This window comes from Equus przewalskii, chromosome 24, assembly GCF_037783145.1.
Source record: "Equus przewalskii isolate Varuska chromosome 24, EquPr2, whole genome shotgun sequence".
NCBI lineage: Eukaryota > Metazoa > Chordata > Mammalia > Perissodactyla > Equidae > Equus > Equus przewalskii.
The window spans coordinates 26,660,322-26,679,934 of record NC_091854.1 but is presented as its reverse complement, the minus strand read 5'-3'; the positions used below and the strand labels follow the sequence as shown (position 1 = coordinate 26,679,934).

General features: G+C 38.9%; 2 protein-coding genes across 7 annotated transcripts in view; one reads left to right on the top strand and one right to left on the bottom strand.

Moving 5' to 3' along the window:
* LRRC40 (leucine rich repeat containing 40) overlaps window positions 1-1,551 on the bottom strand; it is a 49,681-nt gene extending 48,130 nt beyond the window's left edge. The window contains exon 1 of one of the 2 annotated variants that reach the window (XM_008535584.2): window positions 1,326-1,551. In XM_008535584.2, coding sequence (XP_008533806.2) covers window positions 1,326-1,476 — 151 coding nt within the window. In that variant the 5' untranslated portion in view covers window positions 1,477-1,551. The remainder of the gene's footprint in view (window positions 1-1,325) is intronic. The other variant, XM_070592309.1, reaches the window with a different exon arrangement.
* A 2-nt stretch (window positions 1,552-1,553) lies between these two features.
* Window positions 1,554-19,613, top strand: part of SRSF11 (serine and arginine rich splicing factor 11) — a 43,686-nt gene continuing 25,626 nt past the window's right edge. For 2 of the 5 annotated variants that reach the window (XM_070592317.1, XM_070592313.1), the window contains exons 1-2: window positions 1,554-1,716; window positions 15,070-15,279. In XM_070592317.1, the coding sequence (XP_070448418.1) occupies window positions 15,092-15,279 (188 nt within the window). In that variant the 5' untranslated portion in view covers window positions 1,554-1,716; window positions 15,070-15,091. Of the gene's footprint in view, window positions 1,717-14,816; window positions 15,280-19,613 lie in introns of those variants that run through there. The other 3 variants (XM_070592318.1, XM_070592316.1, XM_070592315.1) reach the window with 2 other exon arrangements.

Sequence of the window (19,613 nt, the reverse complement as noted above, 5' to 3'; positions counted from 1 at the left end):
AACAGCCCAGATCCATATCATCATGGAGCTAAGAGTCAAAATTCATTTGCTCTCCAAAACTTCAACAGACTAAATCATCTGGGTCCAATCAATAAGCACAGTCCAAAACATCACTTAGTATTTAGGAATATTCATTCATTTACGTATTCCTCCCACAAATGTTTAACAAGAATCTACTATGTACCAAGCACTATTTTGGGTGCTAGGGACACAACAATAAACAAAACAAAGCTCCTTGACCTCATGAGGACAGAGAAGACGAAAAATAAACAAATACATAATATAAATTCTCATAGTGACGGATGCTATTAAAAAATTAAACAGGCAAGAGAACAGTGTTAACAATGGTATTTAGATAAGGTAGTTAGTAAGGGGCCTCTCTGAGGTGTGACCTCTGAGCAGAGTCTGTTCCAGGCTTTGGGACAAGTAAGTGTCTACGCACATCTGTAGTTTTAAAATATCTATGTTCCTGTGGATTAAAAGTGTTTGCAAGTAGAGCAGAGATTTTATGTCATGTATCCTTTCACTCATTCAAGCAAGTGTTCCTTTGCTTGGTCTAATCTGTTTGTGGCACAATAAAAAAGCAATAAGGAGAAGGAAAATGGAAGGTTTAACCCCAGATAGCCAAAAACCTGAATATAAGTAGAGGAAAACATTACAGGAGGAATGCTATATTCTCTCCCCCCACTTTCTACTCCCTCCTTTACAGGGCAGACAATCAGAAGAGCATCTGGCTATGATTCATTCATGGCGTCCAGATTTGTGCTTGTTGATCTTTACTAGGTTTTTCAGGATGGCCCCAAATTCACTTTGTATTGCATCTATCTTGATCCTCAATTTAGGAAATACGGTGATTATTCTTTTTTATTTAGGCCTCTGCCCAGTTGCATCCAGAAGAGTGTTGGCAGGCAAGAGTGGCATTCACTCTAAGTTCACAAAGGAACAGATCAATGCACAGTGTTAGCCCTAAGAGATCAAACTAAGAAGAGGAAGATGAGGGCTAAAGAAACAAAGTTCTTGCCCATCACGTGATAACTAATTTAGTCACACATTACGTTGTTTAACCCACATGATGTGGGAATCCCAGACAGAGCCCCGTTTCAATTTTGGCCATATTCCCAGCAGGGTCCCTTCGCCAGAGATTCCTGGAGTGAAAGCAGGACCTGAACCGAGCTAAGCGAGCCACTGGCAGTGTGACGAGTGCCTGAATAGGAGCGCGAGAATCCCGGCTGGGAGCCCGGGGCAAAGGGGCCAAAGTCCGGCCAGAGGAAAGGGAGGCTGCTTTGTGACAAGACACTCAATCGGGCCGATCCTGGGCATCTTACCTTCGCTGAGGTTCCGCCCGGACAAGTTTAACTGGCCACTCTTCCTCGCCGCCTTTAACAGCCCCTGGGGAACCGAGGCACCGCAGTCTCTCCTCTCAGCTCTGAAACCCGTTCGGGAATCCCGGTCCGCCACTCCCTTCAAGCGCGACATGTTCAAACGCCAGGGCCCAGCAGCAGCGCCCCGCCCGTGACGCGTAAAGGCGGCGCCGCCGTGCGGCCCCGCCCCCGCCGTGAGCGCGCGCTCCGTGCGCGGGGCTCGTGGCTTGGCGCCGGGCCTTCGCTCCTGCCGGCGCGGCCCCGATGTCGTCAGCGTCAGCGCCCGCGGCTGGAGGACGGAGGAGTCCTTCCCGTTGCCGGTGCCGGCCTTGTGTCTTGGAATTACTTCGCTCAAGTAAGTGCGTTTAACGGGCCGCAGAGGGGCTCTAGGGTTATCGTTTGCGCTCTTCCTGCGACTCCCACCTTGTCCTCCGAGCTCCCGCCGTGGCGACGGTGCGGGAAAGGCTAACCTTCTCTGCTCCCCTCTCCGGGCCGGAACGTGGGCCTTGACCAAAACTTGAGACCTGGGCGCGGTCTGCAGGCTCGCTGGACCCCAGCCTGTGCTTGTCGCTTGTGGTGGTGGCGCCAGACCTCCGTTCGGCGTAGAAAATACAACAGATTTCTGTTCTTCGGGCCTGTACTCCGGCTCGTAGACTGAGTGCACCTTGCCTGTTGTGGGATCGAGTTTATAGCCCAGCCTGGGAGGTGGTGTGAAATGGAAGGGTTGACAAGAGAGAAGAAGGGGAAAAAAAAAAAAAGGCTTAATAATAAATGTTCTCTCTACCGGACGGTGTAGCGAGCCAAGTGCAGGCGTAAGCTTTGGTGTAGCGGAAACAGCTTGGACTTCGGAGTCCTAGTAGTGTGAGTTCGAATCCCGGCTGCCTCTGTATCTTACAAGCCGGATGACTTTAGGCAGTTTACCTAACCGTTTTTAAAGCTCACTCCTTTTTCGTTAATTTAGGGATAATAATACCTATCTCATTCGATTTTTTAAATAAGTGAAGATAAAGGTGTAAAGATTGAGCGCTTGGTGAGGAAAGGAACTCCAGGTCAGAAAAGAAAATGAGAATTTTGTTCAATAACTCGGTTTTCCTCAAAAGTTAGTTTCGGTCTGAAATGTACGGCTTTCTTGATTCATTCAACAAACATTTAGGAACTCATCATCTTTAGGACTGTCTTGGGTGCTAGAGTTTTCTTTTGCCTGAAGTGATTTTGTTTTAAAAGCATGTGCCTGGAAGTATCCTCCTCACTCCGCCTCAGCTCGGCTCGGGAATCGGTAAGATGTTTGCAAGATAGGATGATGGTCCCCTGACAGATTCTGCATCACACACAGTTTAGCCTGAGTTCAGGTTCTTGCTACCTGAATAATTCGGTTTTTAACCCCCTCTTGCTTTTTTCCTTCTTCTGTAGAGTCCTGTACACTGAAAGGGAACAGCAGAAAAGTAACAATAGTTATACTACCAAGCAAGAAAAGAGTTTTAAAGCAAGGACTATAGCAGTTTTTGCAGTTTTGCACTAATGAACCCCCACCCCCGTATGTCTTGACAATGATGATTGTAATTACCTTATTGAACCCGCACTAAGTGCCAGGCTGAGTACTAATAATACCTTTTTCGCTATCTCTTATTTAGCACAATGACCAATTTTGCAGATGAAGAAATTGTGGCTAAAAGGGAGTAAGAAACTTGCCAAAGGTCACAAGTTTTCTATAAGTGGTATGACCAGGAATTTGAACCACGTCTCTCTTAAAAACCTTTCTCGTTAATCGTTATGATTGCCTAGTGGCTTTTATCCTGGAACCATTTTAAGGGACACTTCAATTATGTTTTAAGAGAAAGGTGTTTATTAGAGAAAACCCTTTTTGTCTTTTGTAGCATATGACAGCCTGCCTTTGGAGGATGAATTGCTCAAGTAGAAAATTTTATAATAGCCACCCCTCCTCCACAATAGATTCTTGTTTAGTTCAACATTTTTTAAAATAACAGCCAAGTGTAATTTTTTCACTTATTGTGCTTCTACCTGAAGTTAAATATTTCATTGTTGACATTTAATTATAGTATTATGTTGAAACGTTTCATTTTGTGTAAGAAAAGTAAATCTGAAAAATCCAAGCGACCATATATACTTGAGGTAAACTTTAATAGATATAAACTGACATATGTAAAGATCTTACTAGTATATACCTGTAATACACTGTGTATTGTACTTATGTAGCAAGTGCAGATTGAGCAAGTGAGGGTGAAAATTTTTATCTCATGCAATTGGGAAAATTACGTGTTTTATCTCACATTGGTAGAAACTGAAAGCTTATCAACTTGTGCTTCTTTATTAGAGAGTATAGTTATATATAGTTATATTTGTGGGAATTAGCCCTTTATATCAATTGCATTACTTAGGAAGAATGCATTACAAACAAAAAATCCAACCCTTTTTCAACATGAGCATTTAAATGAAAGTATTTCCTTGTTTGGAAAAAAAAAAGGGTTACTGAAATAATATGAAATGGACATCTCCTGTGTAGGGCCTAGAGACTACTGCATAGCTTTTTGTAACAGAATTTGTCTAGCTACAATTTATTATATTGATTTTATTAAAGTAATGGGGGTGTTTCACTCTTCTGGCTTCTTTGCTAAATGAAAAAAGAAAGTGAAGAAACCAAAAATATGTTGAGCCTAAGAATTATATTGGCCAAAGAATGCTCATCTCTTTCATAATGGAAAGTAAGACTATTATCAAAGTAAGATAATGGCTTGTCTCTACCATTAAAATTTAATAAGACGTGTTCAGACATGGCTGTAGTACTCTTATGAACATTGCTACGTTAGGTTTTTTCAGAGCTGAAAGGTCCAATTGATAAGATGGATTTATTGAGGCAAACTGAGAAATTATAGTAAAGGAAAATGCATTAATTTGTGCAAATTTTTCAAGCATATTTGTTTAAAAAATGTTATCAAATAAGAGCAAAGTGAATTTGCTTCTTGGACATTCCTAGGAAGTTTCTTTTTGTGTAAACTATCAGATTTAGATTTAGCCTATTTTGAATCAGTATTATGTTTATCTTTCAGAATATTGCCTTACCTGTGAGAACTGCTATTTTATGCTGAAGTTACTTATTGAGAGAACCTTTTACTTTTTAACGCTCATTGATTGGAGTTGTTGGACCTAACATATATTGCTTATTAAATGTTTTTTGAGTTGAATTTTTTAATATTCTCATACACTTATTACTCAAGTAAGGTTTTCTTTCTATATTTGTCCCTTAAGGTGCTATAAGTTATCAAAATTGAGGGCAAAATTCTATAGGACAAAGGCTCTTCATGTTTTAAATATTCAACTTTAAAAGTGTTTGTTACACGTGTCTTTTAGTTTCCTTTAAAAATTTCAATTTGCAGTTTCACATTTTCCATTCAGGCCTATGTTGACCAACTTTGAACGCAGTCAGTAGAAAACATTCTATATTATTTCTTTGAAGGCAGTACATATTTTGCATTTTTATTCATAGTTTCAAATGTGACTTTGAATTGCATTTTGTTGTTATTAGAATTGTGTGTGGTGAGTTTTTCAGATGGAGAGGGTGCATTTTATTTTAGATTATTCAATTGTGTATTCTTTGCATGTTCCCTGTGCTTCTCTTTCTTGCTTTTGAATCATGAAGCAATGAGCTTGCTCTAGGAAATTTAATATTTGATTCAAATATCGAGTCTTTTATTTCTTTCTACCTTCAATACAAAAGAATTTTAGTCCACCAGCTTTAGGAAAATATCATTTTCATTTTCCTCTTATCAAAAGGTTTTACATGCTAGTGTTTTTCATATGAAGAAAAGTGGAGGAACTAGTTAGAAAAATTTTTTTTTGATTCTAATCACTTCTAGTTTTATTTTTTATTTTCTTTCTGTTGAAAAAAAGGAAATTGAAGTGGGGGTGGTTGTAAAGCAGTCTTGCTCATGTCATTAAATAAAAAGCATCATGATATTGTTTATTTGTTTTTCTAAAATCAGCTGAAAATGTTTCCCATTCTGACTCCTAACCTTTAACAGCTCTTTTCTCAATCTTTTTTCAAGATTAATGTGTTCTGTGACTTAAAGTCTTTATTTTAATATTAATTGTAAAGGTTTTATGAATTTTCTCTAAAGTAGTAAAGTGATACAGAGATAAAATTGGGGCACCAAACTCTAGAATGTACCTCATAATATTATTGTCTTTAATTGTGTTCACACATACAAAACCGCTGCTGAATAAATCTGTTTAAAGTAAGTTTTAATCAAAATCTACTATTTTCAAATCTGACGTTTTATCATACCCTGCCAACAGTTTTGCTCTGTTGGATTCGGCTTGCAACTTTATTTGCTCAGTACTTCAAAAAGAGAGAGACATTGGGGCTGGCCAGGTGGTGCAGCGGTTAAGTTCACAAGTTCTGCTTCAGCGACCCTGGGCTCACCGGTTCGGATCCTGGCTGTGGACATACACCCTGCTTGTCTAAGCCATGCCGTGGTAGATGTCCCGCATATAAAGTAGAGGAAGATGGGCTTGGATGTTAGCTCAGGGCCAGTTTTCATCAGCAAAAAGGAGGAGGATTGGCAGCAGATGTTAGCTCAGAGCTAATCTTCCTCAAAACAAAAAGAGAGGCAGTAAATGATTGTACATGGCAAATATTGCTCTATGTGAGCAAAGCTTCCCACCAGTTTTAATAAGACGTGATATGGTCCCTGAGAGTTTATTTTTAGTGTCAACTTAAGTTGATAAGGGGGAAAAATATGAATAATTTGCTAGTTTGGTGACAATCACAATCAATAGATTTTTATTAAAAAATTTGATACTCAGATTTCAAGATGGAATATTTATACTCACAATTGCAATTAAGATAAAAGCTAATTTAACTTGCAGAATACTTTCAAGACTGTCCACAATTTTTTCTGCATCATTTTTTTTTCCATCCTTTAAAATATCACGGATACATACACTTAAATAATTTGAAAGATAGTGTCGTTGGAGTGTTGAAACACTAGTGAACATTCAAATACTTGATCCCTGCAATGCAAATCTGTGAACCCAGCTTTGCTCTTCATCTTTCTAGGGATAGATGTTTTGCACTCATCACTAAATTTATCTTCCATTAATACGACTTTGATTATTTTCCATTTTAGAGATGCTGACCTTTTTGCTTTTCTTTTAACTCCTCATTTCCTAGAAAGTTACCTTTCCACCTCTCTTCCCTCCTTCAAAATAATTATTTGATCCGTGTCTCCACGTGCTTTAGACTTCAATGTGAGCTAATTGTGGCTTGAAACTAACTGCAGTTCATAGTTTCAAGCACCTGGGGTGGCAGTTGTTGGGGGGAAAAGCTTGTGTCAGGGATTCAGATTGTTTTGTGTACTTAGTAATATTTCTCTTTGTTTTTCTGTCTTTAGTCATTTGAGAGTCTGTTGCTCTGACCCATGTCGCAGTACTTTTGATTTGAGATTAATTGAACATAAGTGCTGTTGTGTCTTTTGAAAATAAGAATAATACTCTTGCTCTAAAACTGTATGCAAGTAACTGAAGCCTTCCTAGAAAGAATTTTCTGTGAAACATTTGTGTTTTATCAAAAAGGGAATGTTTTGTTTAGCTGTCACCTATCTATTCATGCTATTGGTAAAGTGCTGCTTTAGGATCAAAATGAATATGAAAATCTGAAATCTGTTGGTGTCATGTTTCTGTGCAGCAGCCTCAAAGGAGAAAGGGCATCTAATAATAGTATATTTCACATGTTTACTACCACTTAACAGTTTACAAAGCGGTTTCACATTTGACAGTAATACTCTACGATAAGACAGAAGTATTGTTATTATTCATCCATTGAAAAGATGAGGAAGTTGAACACAGACTTTCCTATAATGGTATATACTGTTTATTGAGTGCATTGAGCGCCTGTGTGCTGGGCTCTGTGCTAGGTGCTTCATATCCATAATATTTCTAATCTTAAAAACGTTTATGTCATTATCCCCATTTTTCACAGGGAATTGAGACTCATGTGGCTAATTATAGGAAGCACCTATTATAGTAGTTGAGAGCATGCATGGGGAGTGGAATGGGGACTTCTACTTTTTCTGCTCATATAGTTTGGATATTTAACATTATATATTTATTACTTTATAATAATTTTTTTTAATATGCCACAAACAAACCTATGTTAGAATATCGGATCTTAAATAAGAAACTCTTCTCAATATGTAAAGTAACTCTTCTGATTCCTATCTTTCGTGTGAATGATGAAATAGATTCAGTCCAAGGTACCAGCCTAAAATAAAGTGATGGTGTAAAATGGAACCCAGTTGAGGTAACCATTCATTTTTCAAGATGAAAGATTTTTAACTTGCAGAGTAGGCATAATAATGGTAGTTAATATTTATCTTTTCTAAGCGTTTGCATTAATATTCTCACAACAACCCGGTGTGGGCATTACTGTTATCCCCATTTTTCAGATGAGGAAATTGAAGCACAAAGTAATAATCCAGTGGTCACAGTTATCTTAACTGGTGGTCAAGCCCCTTCGTGTGGCTCTATGCCTGCATTCTTAATCACTGTAGCACCTTTTAAGTATTGTGAGGATTAAAAGTCATTTTAAAAGCATTCGGTTAATCTCGATCCTCTTATCACTGAGTTGAGTACACTTTCGTTTTTGCCAGTTTTATAAGACTCTTTGGAAAGAGAAAGTTTCATGAAAAGAAAGTTAATTTTACAGTGTAGCCAAAAAAAGGAGCCCAAATGGTGCAAATGTCTAATGCCTCGATTGGGGAAAACTATTTAATATTAAAATGCTTGAGACTTTTTACTTAAAGATACATATAACTCTACTGGATTTATTTTTCACTTTTTTTTTTTAAGATTGTGAAGCATCCCCTCAAGTGGCCTTTCTCAATTGAGATTCTAAAAGAATCTTATATAACATAGAGGATAGTATTGAGTTATTAGTACCTGGAGCTTCCCCATCCAAATATTTCTGTTGACTCCCTTCAATCCAAAAAGCCAAACAAATCTCTACAAATAAATTGACTGTGATTTTCCAAGCGACTCATATACACTCTAGCCGAGAATACTGTGCCTATGGATATAGGCAACAATGTCTTAATGCTCAGACTACTAACTTTTCCCTCTATCATAATCATAAAAACAAAGCTTTGAAAAATGGGCACATACAAATTTTTGCCTACAATTTCAAGATGTTCATAGACCTTGTGCTATCAATTTTAAAATGTAGATATAGAATCCTGGCTATTGATAGACAGTATAAATTGAACAATATGAAACAAGTATTCAGAAATAAACTTTACTTTTTTTCTATCCTGGTGTGTGTCCATCCATCCATCTGTCCATCAGTCCCCTAATGCTAACTTTCCCTTTCATTTAGATGGAACAGGGGAAAGAAGAGTGGGATTTACCATTTTGATTTTAAAACAGATATTAATATTTATAGAATTATTTATAGAATTAGAAATTGACTAGAAGTACAATTATCTAATTTGTAGAATTGGAAATACAAATTAAAATAGATCTGCAGATAAGTTTTTTAAAAGTTGCAGATTTGTAAGCAAGAAATTTATTTGCTAGATTTTTCTTGTTGCTTTCTATGTTATACAGAAAAAAAATGTATAGGCAAATACTTTATCTCAAATTTCACTGTAAATCTAATAAATGCATTGCTATCTTCATTTGCCAAGCCTTTGTTGAGTAGATTATGTGAGGCATTTATAAAGTCTCTAGCACATTGGTGATACTCAGTAAGTGTTTGTCAGATGCTGACTTGGTTGCAGTATAATATTGTTGGGCATCAGAAATACAAAGATTAATACATTGCCTTCCCTGTCCTCAAAAAAAGTGTTTGCTAGAGGGGAAGAACTGCTTAACAACTAATTTGATGAAAGGCCTGCTGCTTGTGCAGATCTGCAAAATTGTGTCAATTTGGAGGGCTCCATCATCTTTTCCATTAGTGTGAACAAAGGTGGCTAACAATAACAGAGGTGACTTGACTATCCAACTGAGAATATGGTGTCCAGCGGGTAGAGTGATTGTACGTACCTGTGCCTATTCTGCCTTTTAATTGAAGAGCTTCCATCTAAAGACATGAGATTTGTTTTCTTAAAAATATCTTTATTACAAGTGTTCTTTTTTTTCCCAGTTTGAGATATAATTGACATATAGCACTGTGTAAGTTTAAGGTGTACAGCATAATGATTTGATTTACATATATCATGAAATGATTACCACAATAAGTTTAGTTAATATCCATCATCTCATATAGATACAAAATAAAAGAAAAAGAAAAGAAATGTTTTTCCTTGTGATGAGAACTCTTAGGATTTACTCTCTTAACAACTTTCCTATGTATCATATGGCAGTGTTCAGTATAGTCATCATGTTGTACATTACGTCCCTAGCACGCACTTATCTTGTAACTGGACCACCTGCCTCCAATTCCCCCTCCCCCTGCATCCCCCCCTGGTAACCACAAATCTGATCTCTTTTTCTGTGAGTTGGGGGGTTTGTTTATTTTTTAGATTCCAAATGTGAGTGAGATCATACATACGTATTTGTCTTTCTCTGTGAGACTTATTTCATTCAGCATGGGTGCCCTCAGGGTCTATCCATGTTGTCACAAGTGGCAAGATTTCCTCATTTTTTATGGCTGAATAATACTACATTGTATAGATATACACATATAACACAACACCTCTATCCATTTGTCTGTCAGCAGACACTTAGGTTGTTTCTACATCGTGGCTATTGTAAATAATGCTGCTACAAACATGTGGGTGCAGATATCTCTTTGACATACTGTTCTCATTTCCTTTGGATATATTTCCAGAAGTGGGATTATTGGATCATATAGTAGTTCTGTTTTTAATTTTTTGAGGAACCTCCATCCTCTTTTCCATGGTGGCTGTACCACTTTACACTACTACCAGTAGTGCACAAGGATTCCCTTTCCTCCACATCCTCACCAGCATTTGTTATCTATGGGCTTTTTTTTTTTTTCCTTTGGTAAGGAAGAGTCGCCTGAGCTAAGATCCATTGCCAGTCTTCCTCTCTCTTTTTTTTTTTTGGTATGTAAACCGCTGCCACAACATGGCCACTGACAGACAAGTCGTGTGGGTCTGTTCCCAGGATCAAACCCAGGCCGTCGAAGCAGAGCATGCCAATGTTAACCAACTAGGCCACCAGGACTAGCCCCTTTGTCTTTCTGATACTAGCCATTCTAACAAGCATGAAGTGATACCTCATTGCGGTTTTGATTTGCATTTCCCTAATGAGAAGTGATGCTGAGCATCTTTTCATATACCTGTTACTGTATCTTCTTTGGACAAATGTCTTTTGAAGTCCTTTGCCCATTTTTCAACTGTATTATTTGGTTTTTGCTGTTGAGTTGTGTGAATTCTCTGTATATTTTGGGTATTAACTCTTTATTGTATATATGGTTTGCAAATATTTTTTTCCCATTCCATATCTTGTCTTTTCATTTTGTTCATGGTTTCCTTTGCTGTGTAGAAGCTTTTTAGTTTGATGTAGTCCCACTTGTTTATTTTTTATTTTGTTGCTTGTGCTTTTGATGTCATATCCAAAAAATTATTGCCAAGTCCCATTTCAAGGAGCTTTTTTCCTATGTTTTCTTCTAGGAGTTTTATGGTTTCAGCTCTTACATTTAAGTCTTTAATCCATTTTGAGTTAATTTTTGTGAGTAGTATAAGATAGGGATCTAGTTTCTTTTATACATGAGCTCTTTTAGAAGCTTGGAACTGGAAAGACCTAAAGCTTGTCCATCATGATGAGAGGCTTGGGATTGTTTTTGAGGATTTGCATAAAGCATTATTTTCTAATTTTCTTTGACTGACTTTCCCGCCAATATCACACACCAGTTTAAATTGTTTTTAGCAGTGTGGTGGTGGTGGTTCCCCACCTATAAGCAATAAGGCCCCATTATGGGGAGCCTATAAGTTATTTTCTATATTTCAGAAGCCTATCAGAAATCATGCACTACAACATGCATATATTGGACAAATATGACTATATAGACCATAATATGACTATATAGGCCAAGTGACAGGTTACTTTTCGCTTTGGATTGGACATAGCCTTAACCCTTAGTAAGACTGGTAATGTTTATCATTCAGATGTAACTGGAAGCCTTCCCTAACCCACTCGGGAAGAGGAGCTGTGACTCTTCCCTGTGCGCGTCTTCCGCTTCACTTTCTACATGATAGTGACATGGTCTCCTTATAAGTCTCTCAGATGTATAAACTGAACAGCATTCATTCAGCAAAGAAGGGTCTTCCTACTTTTCTTGAAAGCTTCCAAATTGTTCTTACCCTCAGGAACTTTCTAATTTGCTGTTTCCTCTGCTTAGATTGCCCTTCCCCTGGAAAATCAAATAGCTTGCTTCCTCCATTTCTTAAAGTCTCACTTCAGACAACACCTTCTCCCACGTCTCCTATCCTGGTTTATTTTCATCACAGCACGTTACTCCCTTACACCTCTGAGTTTGTTTATTGAGAGTTTGCCGTACTAGACGTAAAGTTTCATGAGATCAGGGACATTGCTATCTTTTCTCTGCTGTATTTCCAGTGACTAAGAAAACCCCGGAACATAGTAGGTGCATAATATTTGAAAGAATTGGGGAGTTTTGTAAGAGCCTCTTATGATACTGGGGTTAAAGTAATTAAGACAGGCATGATACCTGTCTCCAGATTCTGTACTTCTTATAATCTTATTTAATTGGGAGCCTAAACAAATCTGAAGTGATTTAAAACTAGTATAGATCGTATATATTTGTTACTTGTTTTGAGATATTTATTTACCTTTGGCTATTTGATTTCTACGGGAAACAGACAATAATAACACAAGGCAGTTAGTGATTGAATCTGTGTAGACCTGGAGGCTCTTCACAGTTGTGCTGCAGCTCCCCAGTCAGCTCCTGACTGGAGTAGGCTCTTCAAGTGAAGTGGAGCTTCCTCAGATCACAATAATAAATGACAGGGGAGTCTGTTAATCCAGTCTTCTGGCTCTAAGTGCAGTATTTTTCCTAGCTGCTGGATGATTTGAAAATATTCAAAAATACTCCTTATTAGAATAAGATTCTTTTTTGCCCCTTTGTTTCTCCATATGGAAATGCCATCTATTTATATGTTCAGTAAGTTAGTATACATAAATTGGCTTCTGATGATTTAAATGATTTTATTTTACTATAGAACTATCTTTTTCTTTGGTTGGAATGTGTAGCTTTAATTAGGAAATATGTCAAACATATAGAAAAGCATAGAATAATATAAAAGATTTCTGTGTATCCACCACAGGGTATAAATAGATGTTAATATTTTAATAAAGAAGGTATGAGCTGTTCCTGCCCTTGTTTTATTTGAGCTTTTATAGTAGAACATTGTAGCATGCTTGGCACATCATAAGCCCTCCTAGTAAGTGTGGAACTTGTCAAATGACAAAACTAAAACAATTTAGTAACAAGTTTGATGTTCTTTATTCAAGGGAAGACAGTCCATAGACGGGGAGAGTGCAGTGTCTCACAAGCGGTGGAGCAATCTTCCTCAGAGATTCCCAGCAAGAGGGAGTTTTATGGATTGTTAGAAGAGGCAATGCAGGGGCTGGCCCCGTGGCGCAGCGCTTAAGTGTGCACGTTCCACTTCCGGGTTCGCCGGTTCGGATCTTGGGTGCAGACATGGCACCACATGGCAAGCCATGCTGTGGCAGGTGTCCCGCATATAAAGTAGAGGAAGACGGGCACGCGTGTTAGCTCAGGGCCAGTCTTCCTCAGCAAAAAGAGGAGGATTGGCAGCAGATTTTAGCTCAAAGCTAATGTTTCTCAAAAAAAGAAAAAACAGAAGAGGCAATGCAGAAACGGCATGATTGGCCAGGAGGCGGGTGATTTCCTTCTAAGGCTAGCAGGTCCTGTTTTCTAGGGTAAGGTAAGGTAGCTAAAACTGAGTTGGAGGATTGGGATTGGTGTATGTTAGGTGTTCTTGACAGGTGTTTCCCCCGTAAGTTCAGGCTGACTTAGGTTTAAATTTGTGATGTGGGCCAGGCCATGGGGGTGGCCTCCATTTTGTGGATCCTGATAGAAGAATTAACTTTACCAAATTGTTAAGAATCTATAATTGGTGGTTACATAAGCCTGATTCAAAATGAGAAGATAAACTACCTGCCACTTTTTATATTCAAAGATACACATTTATGATTGGCATGCAAGTAGTTGTAATTTATAATCTTGCTGAGGCTGACATTCAACCAACCCATCCCTCTTCTGTATAAGAACTAGCAGAAGTGACATCACTAGTAGTAAACCTGGCCAATTGGCTCTCCATCCAAATCTCAACAATTTTGTGTTCTAATCTCTCACAAATTACACTCTTGACTGCATTATTCCATAGAGATATTTACTAATAAAAATATTCTGTAAGGCCTCAGGTTTTAGCCTCCAAAAATATTCAGGGTCAAGTTAAATTATTTAACAATTGTCTTAGAAGAAATGGCATTGTCATTAAGGCATATTTGTGCGCACATGTTCAGCATATTTTTTGGGCATTGCCTATGTGCCAGACATTGTGCTAGGTCCTAAACTGACCCATAAAACTCACAGCTTTGGAGTGGGATACATGTCAATGTAACAAAAACTGTGTATGAATCCTATATTGGTTAGTAGAGCAGAGGAAGCTCAAACTCTGCTTACAGAAGTTGTGACAGTGGAAGGAAGACCTTACAGTGGATAGCACTTGGATAACATGAGGGAGGTTGTCAGTAATTTGTATAAAGGCACAGTGAAATGAAAGATTTGTCAGATGTGGGGGAACGACGAGTCATTCATTGGATAACTGGATGAAAGTGGGAGAAAGTTCAGATGAGGTTGAAAAATTAATCCTCTTTTTGTAGTCAAAAGCTTCAAAATTATTTTAAGCAAGAATATGCATGTAAAGTAAGTTTTCCTGCAGAAATTGCAGATCATATTCTTGAATATATTTTAGGTACTGTGAAATGTGCTTTTAAAAAGTCAACTTGTGAAATAAAATTAGCTATAAAGTACTAGTAAGTGTGACATTAAAATGTTTGTTAAAGGTTTTAGCGACAAAGCAAATTGTTACAAATTTATTATTACCAAAATGTATGTAAAGATTCAGAAAATGTTATAGTGGAGGGGAGCAAAATCTTGGTAGCTAGGGTGGAAATTTCATCAGTAACTGGACAGATTTGTATATGATACTAAAAGAAATAAATATCGTGGGCCTTTTTTAATAAGAATAGTTGCTTAAGCGTGCAGTTTTTACAGGGGAATGAATGCTGGCTTAGAAAAAAAACGGTTAATACCTTCCACTTTCTCTTCTAAAAAGAAGACGGAGCCTCGGCACAGGGCCACCACGGCTCCCCGCGTGTCCTGGCGGCGGGCGGGGGCCTACTGCGCCTGCGCAGGGCGGAGCGGCGGGGACGCGCCCGCGCGCCGCAAGGCATTGTGGGGCCCGGGCCCGCGGGCGCGGAGCTGGGCGGCGAGGGGGGCGGCCGTTTGTTTTCTCGGGCCTCGAGCTCGCGCGCTCTCTTCTCCTGGAGCGGCGGGGCGGAGAAACGGCGGTGGCGGCAGCGGCTGTGGCCTCGGACTGCTTCCTGTCTCCTCTCCGGCGAACCGGTTCCTCTCCCCCTCCTTTTCACTGTTTGTTGTGTGTTTGATGTGTTAAAGCAGGAGCGAGAAGGCGAGCAGCGCCATGAGCAACACCACCGTCGTCCCCAGCACGGCGGGCCCGGGCCCCAGCGGCGGGCCTGGCGGCGGCGGCGGCGGCGGCACCGAGGTGATCCAGGTGACTAACGTCTCCCCGAGCGCCAGCTCTGAGCAGATGCGGACCCTCTTCGGTTTCCTAGGCAAGATCGACGAACTGCGCCTCTTCCCGCCCGAGTGAGTAGCGCCCTCCATGCGCTCTGCGCCTCCCCGGGGCCGGGCCTGGCCGCGCGGGGCCGCGGGCGGGGGCGTTTCCCGAGGCCCGGAGCTGCGTGGTGGGCCTGCCGCCGAGGCCGCGAGGCTGGGCGGGCCGTCGGGGTCGGGAGACGCCGACGCCTCCCCTCGGGAGCGCTTCCCCGAAGCTGGTGCCGACGTGGTCCATCTTTGAGCGCTTAAACCAAGGCACACTGCACTTTACGTATTTTGACGTAGGTCAGTCTTGTCTTTAAAAAATCAAGTGTTTGAGTTCTTTGAAAAGTAACAGTTATTCATTCTTATGTTTATTTGACACTGAATTTTGTGGGCGGCTGTTCACTTGCTGCAAAGTATTGCCGTTGAGTGATTCTGGTCTAGGGAATATAATTGACAGTCGGTACTCTTTGATAGGCATAATTCAGTGAGCCTGAATACTTAGTTTTTACAATAACAAGAACGAGTTATAGCTGAAACTTAGGGTTTCCTTTGTTTAAATAATGTACACATGTATGATATTTCACAATTGTTCTTGAGAAGGAATTTTATAGAATGTTACATTTTTTAATTTAGAGCGTATCGCTTTTTGTTTTTCTCCTGTTGTCTCACATTTATTATTATCGGAAAAGTAATAAACGAGTGGATTAATTGTAAAGAAAAAATAATTTAAAGAAGCTATGAGGTAAGATAAGATGTGTTAAATATTAGAACAATCATTTGAAATAATAAGACCGCTCTTTGGAAACAGTGAGAATTCAGATGTTACTGTCAGTAGACACTCAGTACCCACTGTCCATGGAGAGATTTATGATGTCATTTCAATACTAAACAGGAAATTGGAATCCTCGAGGAATCCACTGTTGTGGATGTAATAAACATTAATTTATGTACATTGCTACTCTAAAATAATAGCGGTTGATCATACTGTGGTATTAAGTATTACCATATTTCATCACTTTCTACTTAAAATATTTTCAAATGGTTCTTAGTGTTTTCAAATTGTTGTGTTGTGTTTAATTTTTAGGAGAATATGCATGCTGATTTTTCACAGTTGATTTGTATGAAGTGTAGAATTCTGGGAACAAACATGTTTTTGTTGTAGTTATTTTGAACAGAAAGTTGACTTGCTTTGGTAATGGAGGACAGATAGCTTTCATAATATGAACATACAGAAATAGAAATTTTACTGTTATTCACTTTTCTCACAACATACTTTTTAGTAAGTTATTAAAATTAACAGTAAAATGGCAGGAAGTCAGACTTAGTGGATTATTGTAATCATGTTATTTCTCAAAGTATTTGAGATGTTGTTTTATGAAATAATTCCAGTCTCGCAAGTTATTAAGAACTTCGTTATAGTTAGACTTTAAAACTCTTTGTTTATTTTGAAGATGCTCTTTTTATGATGTGTTTACAAGAAGATGAGGAAGAGAGGTGTAGGCAGTTTACTGGGTCCTCTTTTACCTAGTGCATGGTTGGTATCTTAGAGGGATCATGGTGGACCAGGGTCTGGCTTTTTTGCTTTGTAGTCAAAGGAGTAGCTCCATCATAACCAGGATAGCTGATATGTACCAGAAAGCATGATCTGGGGGTGCTATGCTTTAAGAGGATTCCTTTCCCTCTATTTGGAGGAAGAGAGAAATATTGACACAATTTGGGTCTTTGACTCACCATGTACAAATCATTCTCTTCTGAAAATGTACAAGGTTGTGATATAGTGAATGTTATATTACATTAGTGGCCTTACTGATTTGAATAGTAGATATGTAGAAGCTTACTTTTGTTCATTTAATGTTGATTTTTTCTTCTTTCTTTTTTTTTTTTTTTTTAACTAATTTAAGTCTCAGCTAACCTGATCTACACAATTTGAAAACGCTTTGCTGAAATTTCTTTAAGCTTGTCACAGCTTTCAGCAGTAGCTTGCTAGGAGTAATGAGCTGTGGAATCCTAGTAGTCCAAAAGGATTCATCATTCCAAAACTATTCCAAAAATTTTTCTCTTACTCAGAGAATAAGATTGAATGGCTCAGATTACATAACATTCTGACTATTGTGAACACATTTGCCACTTGATTTTTTTATGGGTTCTGTGTGTGTATATTTTTTTCCCCTCAAAAGGCGTTGATATCCACCTGGAACTCTTTTCTCTTAGATAGACCCATGACATGCTTAGTTTCTTTGGTTACTCAAACGTCGCTAATGAGAGAAGCCTTCCCTGATCGCTCTATATAAAAATACAGCACCCCTGCTCCCTTCCTTCTCTATTGAACTTAACTGGTTTGTTTTTCTCTATAGTGCTTGCCACAAACTGACAGGTTAAGTTTAACTTCTTCCCTCTTCTAGAATCTGAGATTCCTTGAGGTCATCAACATTAACCTGGGGGGTAATGTTTAAAGTACATGTATAACGGAGCCCCAGCCCACACCTACTGAAACTCGTTTCAGTTCTAAATGCCTGTTTTGAGGGAAGAAAATCATAGGACCTGGGATTATGCCAAGCATTTCAGTGACAACCTCCTCAAGATTTCTCCCCTTTTTTCATTATTGGATCCATTTATCTCTTGGTTCTGTTCAGCTGAAAATTGCTGGCCTGTAATTTCATCCACTGATAATACTGTCTGTCTTCACAAGACATAATATTCTGTCTCTTCAGTATGTCAGCCCTAGAGCTGTTTGAAAGCATCTGTCAGTGTTCCCCTCATTTATTCTCTCTTTTTATTTTATCTGTTTGTTTTTTGTGTGAGGAAGATTGCCCCTGAGCTAACATGTTGCCAATCTTCCTCTTTTTGCTTGAGGAAGTTTGTCAGTGAGCTCACATCTGTGCCGGTCTTCCTTTAATTTACATGGGATGCCGCCACAGCATGGCTTGATGGGGGGTGCTAGGTCTGTGCCGGGATCCGAACCTGCGAACCTCAGGCCTCCAAAGTAAAGCGTGTGACTTAACCACTGTGCAACCAGCCTGGCCCCGTTCTCTTTAGAAGAAAAACAGTTACTTTGATTCTAGTGGTTCCTGAAACGCACGTTGGACATTCAGCATTGAGTGTCTATTGTATGCTAGATGATTTCCTATTTTACCTTAATCAGTCCTTACAAATCCAGAGGAAGAATGTATTTTACCCTATTTTACGAATGGCTGAACTGACATTCGCATACGTTGTTCTGTACGCCCAAGCCACTCTCCCAGTGTCAGAACTAGTTTGGTTTCAGTGGAATTTCAGAATGGAGACTAACTGGAGTGTTCATCTGGTAATGAACCCTGTGAAACTTGTGCCAGAGTTACACAGTGACTGAAGGCTACTGTAACACTGCAGATAAATTTAAATTTGTTATTTAAATAATGGATTAAGTAATTATTTCAGTGACCAAAAATAGATACTTTGATGATTATATAAGTAACAGTATAGTTAGATAAGGGAGAGAACTTAGGTTACCTCAAAAAATTTTTTTTACTAAATACAGCACTTTACTATATTTCTTTAGAAATGAATAAGAACACAGTGAAAGAGGGGGCATATGAGGTCAACAGACTCAAGTTTTCAGGTGCATATTACTTTTGTCACACACCTGCTATTTTGAGAGGCTTAGGAGATTCCCTTTGTTTATAAGCTCAAAATTCTCCGCTCGGAAATGGTTAGCACAGTATTAAGGTAGGAGTTGAAAGAATGATATCCATGGCCTAAACCAGAAATTCTCATACCTCAGTGGGCACAAATGTCAACTGGGGATCTTGTTGAGACTCAGAGCCCTCTTATAAAAAGGATTCTCAGATTCTCTGGGCATGAGATGGACAACAGAAATCTGAATTTTTTATGTGCACCCCCAGAAGATTCTGAAACAACCCTTAGACTAAGGACACTTTAGGAAACATTAGAAACATTAGGTAAAGGGCACAAGCATCATTGGCTCACTTTTCCCCATCTCACATCTGTTCTTTTCAACTGCCCTGCCTCGTCTATGTTAATTCTGAAAATATACTATACTAAAGGAGTAAACACAAGTATGTTTTTAGACGTGGTACTTTACTTGCACAGAATTCTAGGGTGTGAAAATTAATTTTAGGCATCAGTCCTCCATCTTATATTAACATGTTTTTTATTAATCTTAACTGAGAAAGTATAAGAATATAATTGTGAGGCCAAATAGTGATGTTTTTACACAGGAGCATTTTAAGTGGGGAGAGATGCATTATTTGCCTTTCTGAGTTGTCTTGTTGAGGCTGTCTTTTCCATGGTATTTAAATTATTCATATATTAATCTTTACCTCACAACTGCTTACAGGTTTGATACAGCCAAAGTAATAGTTGCTGCACTCCTGTGACAT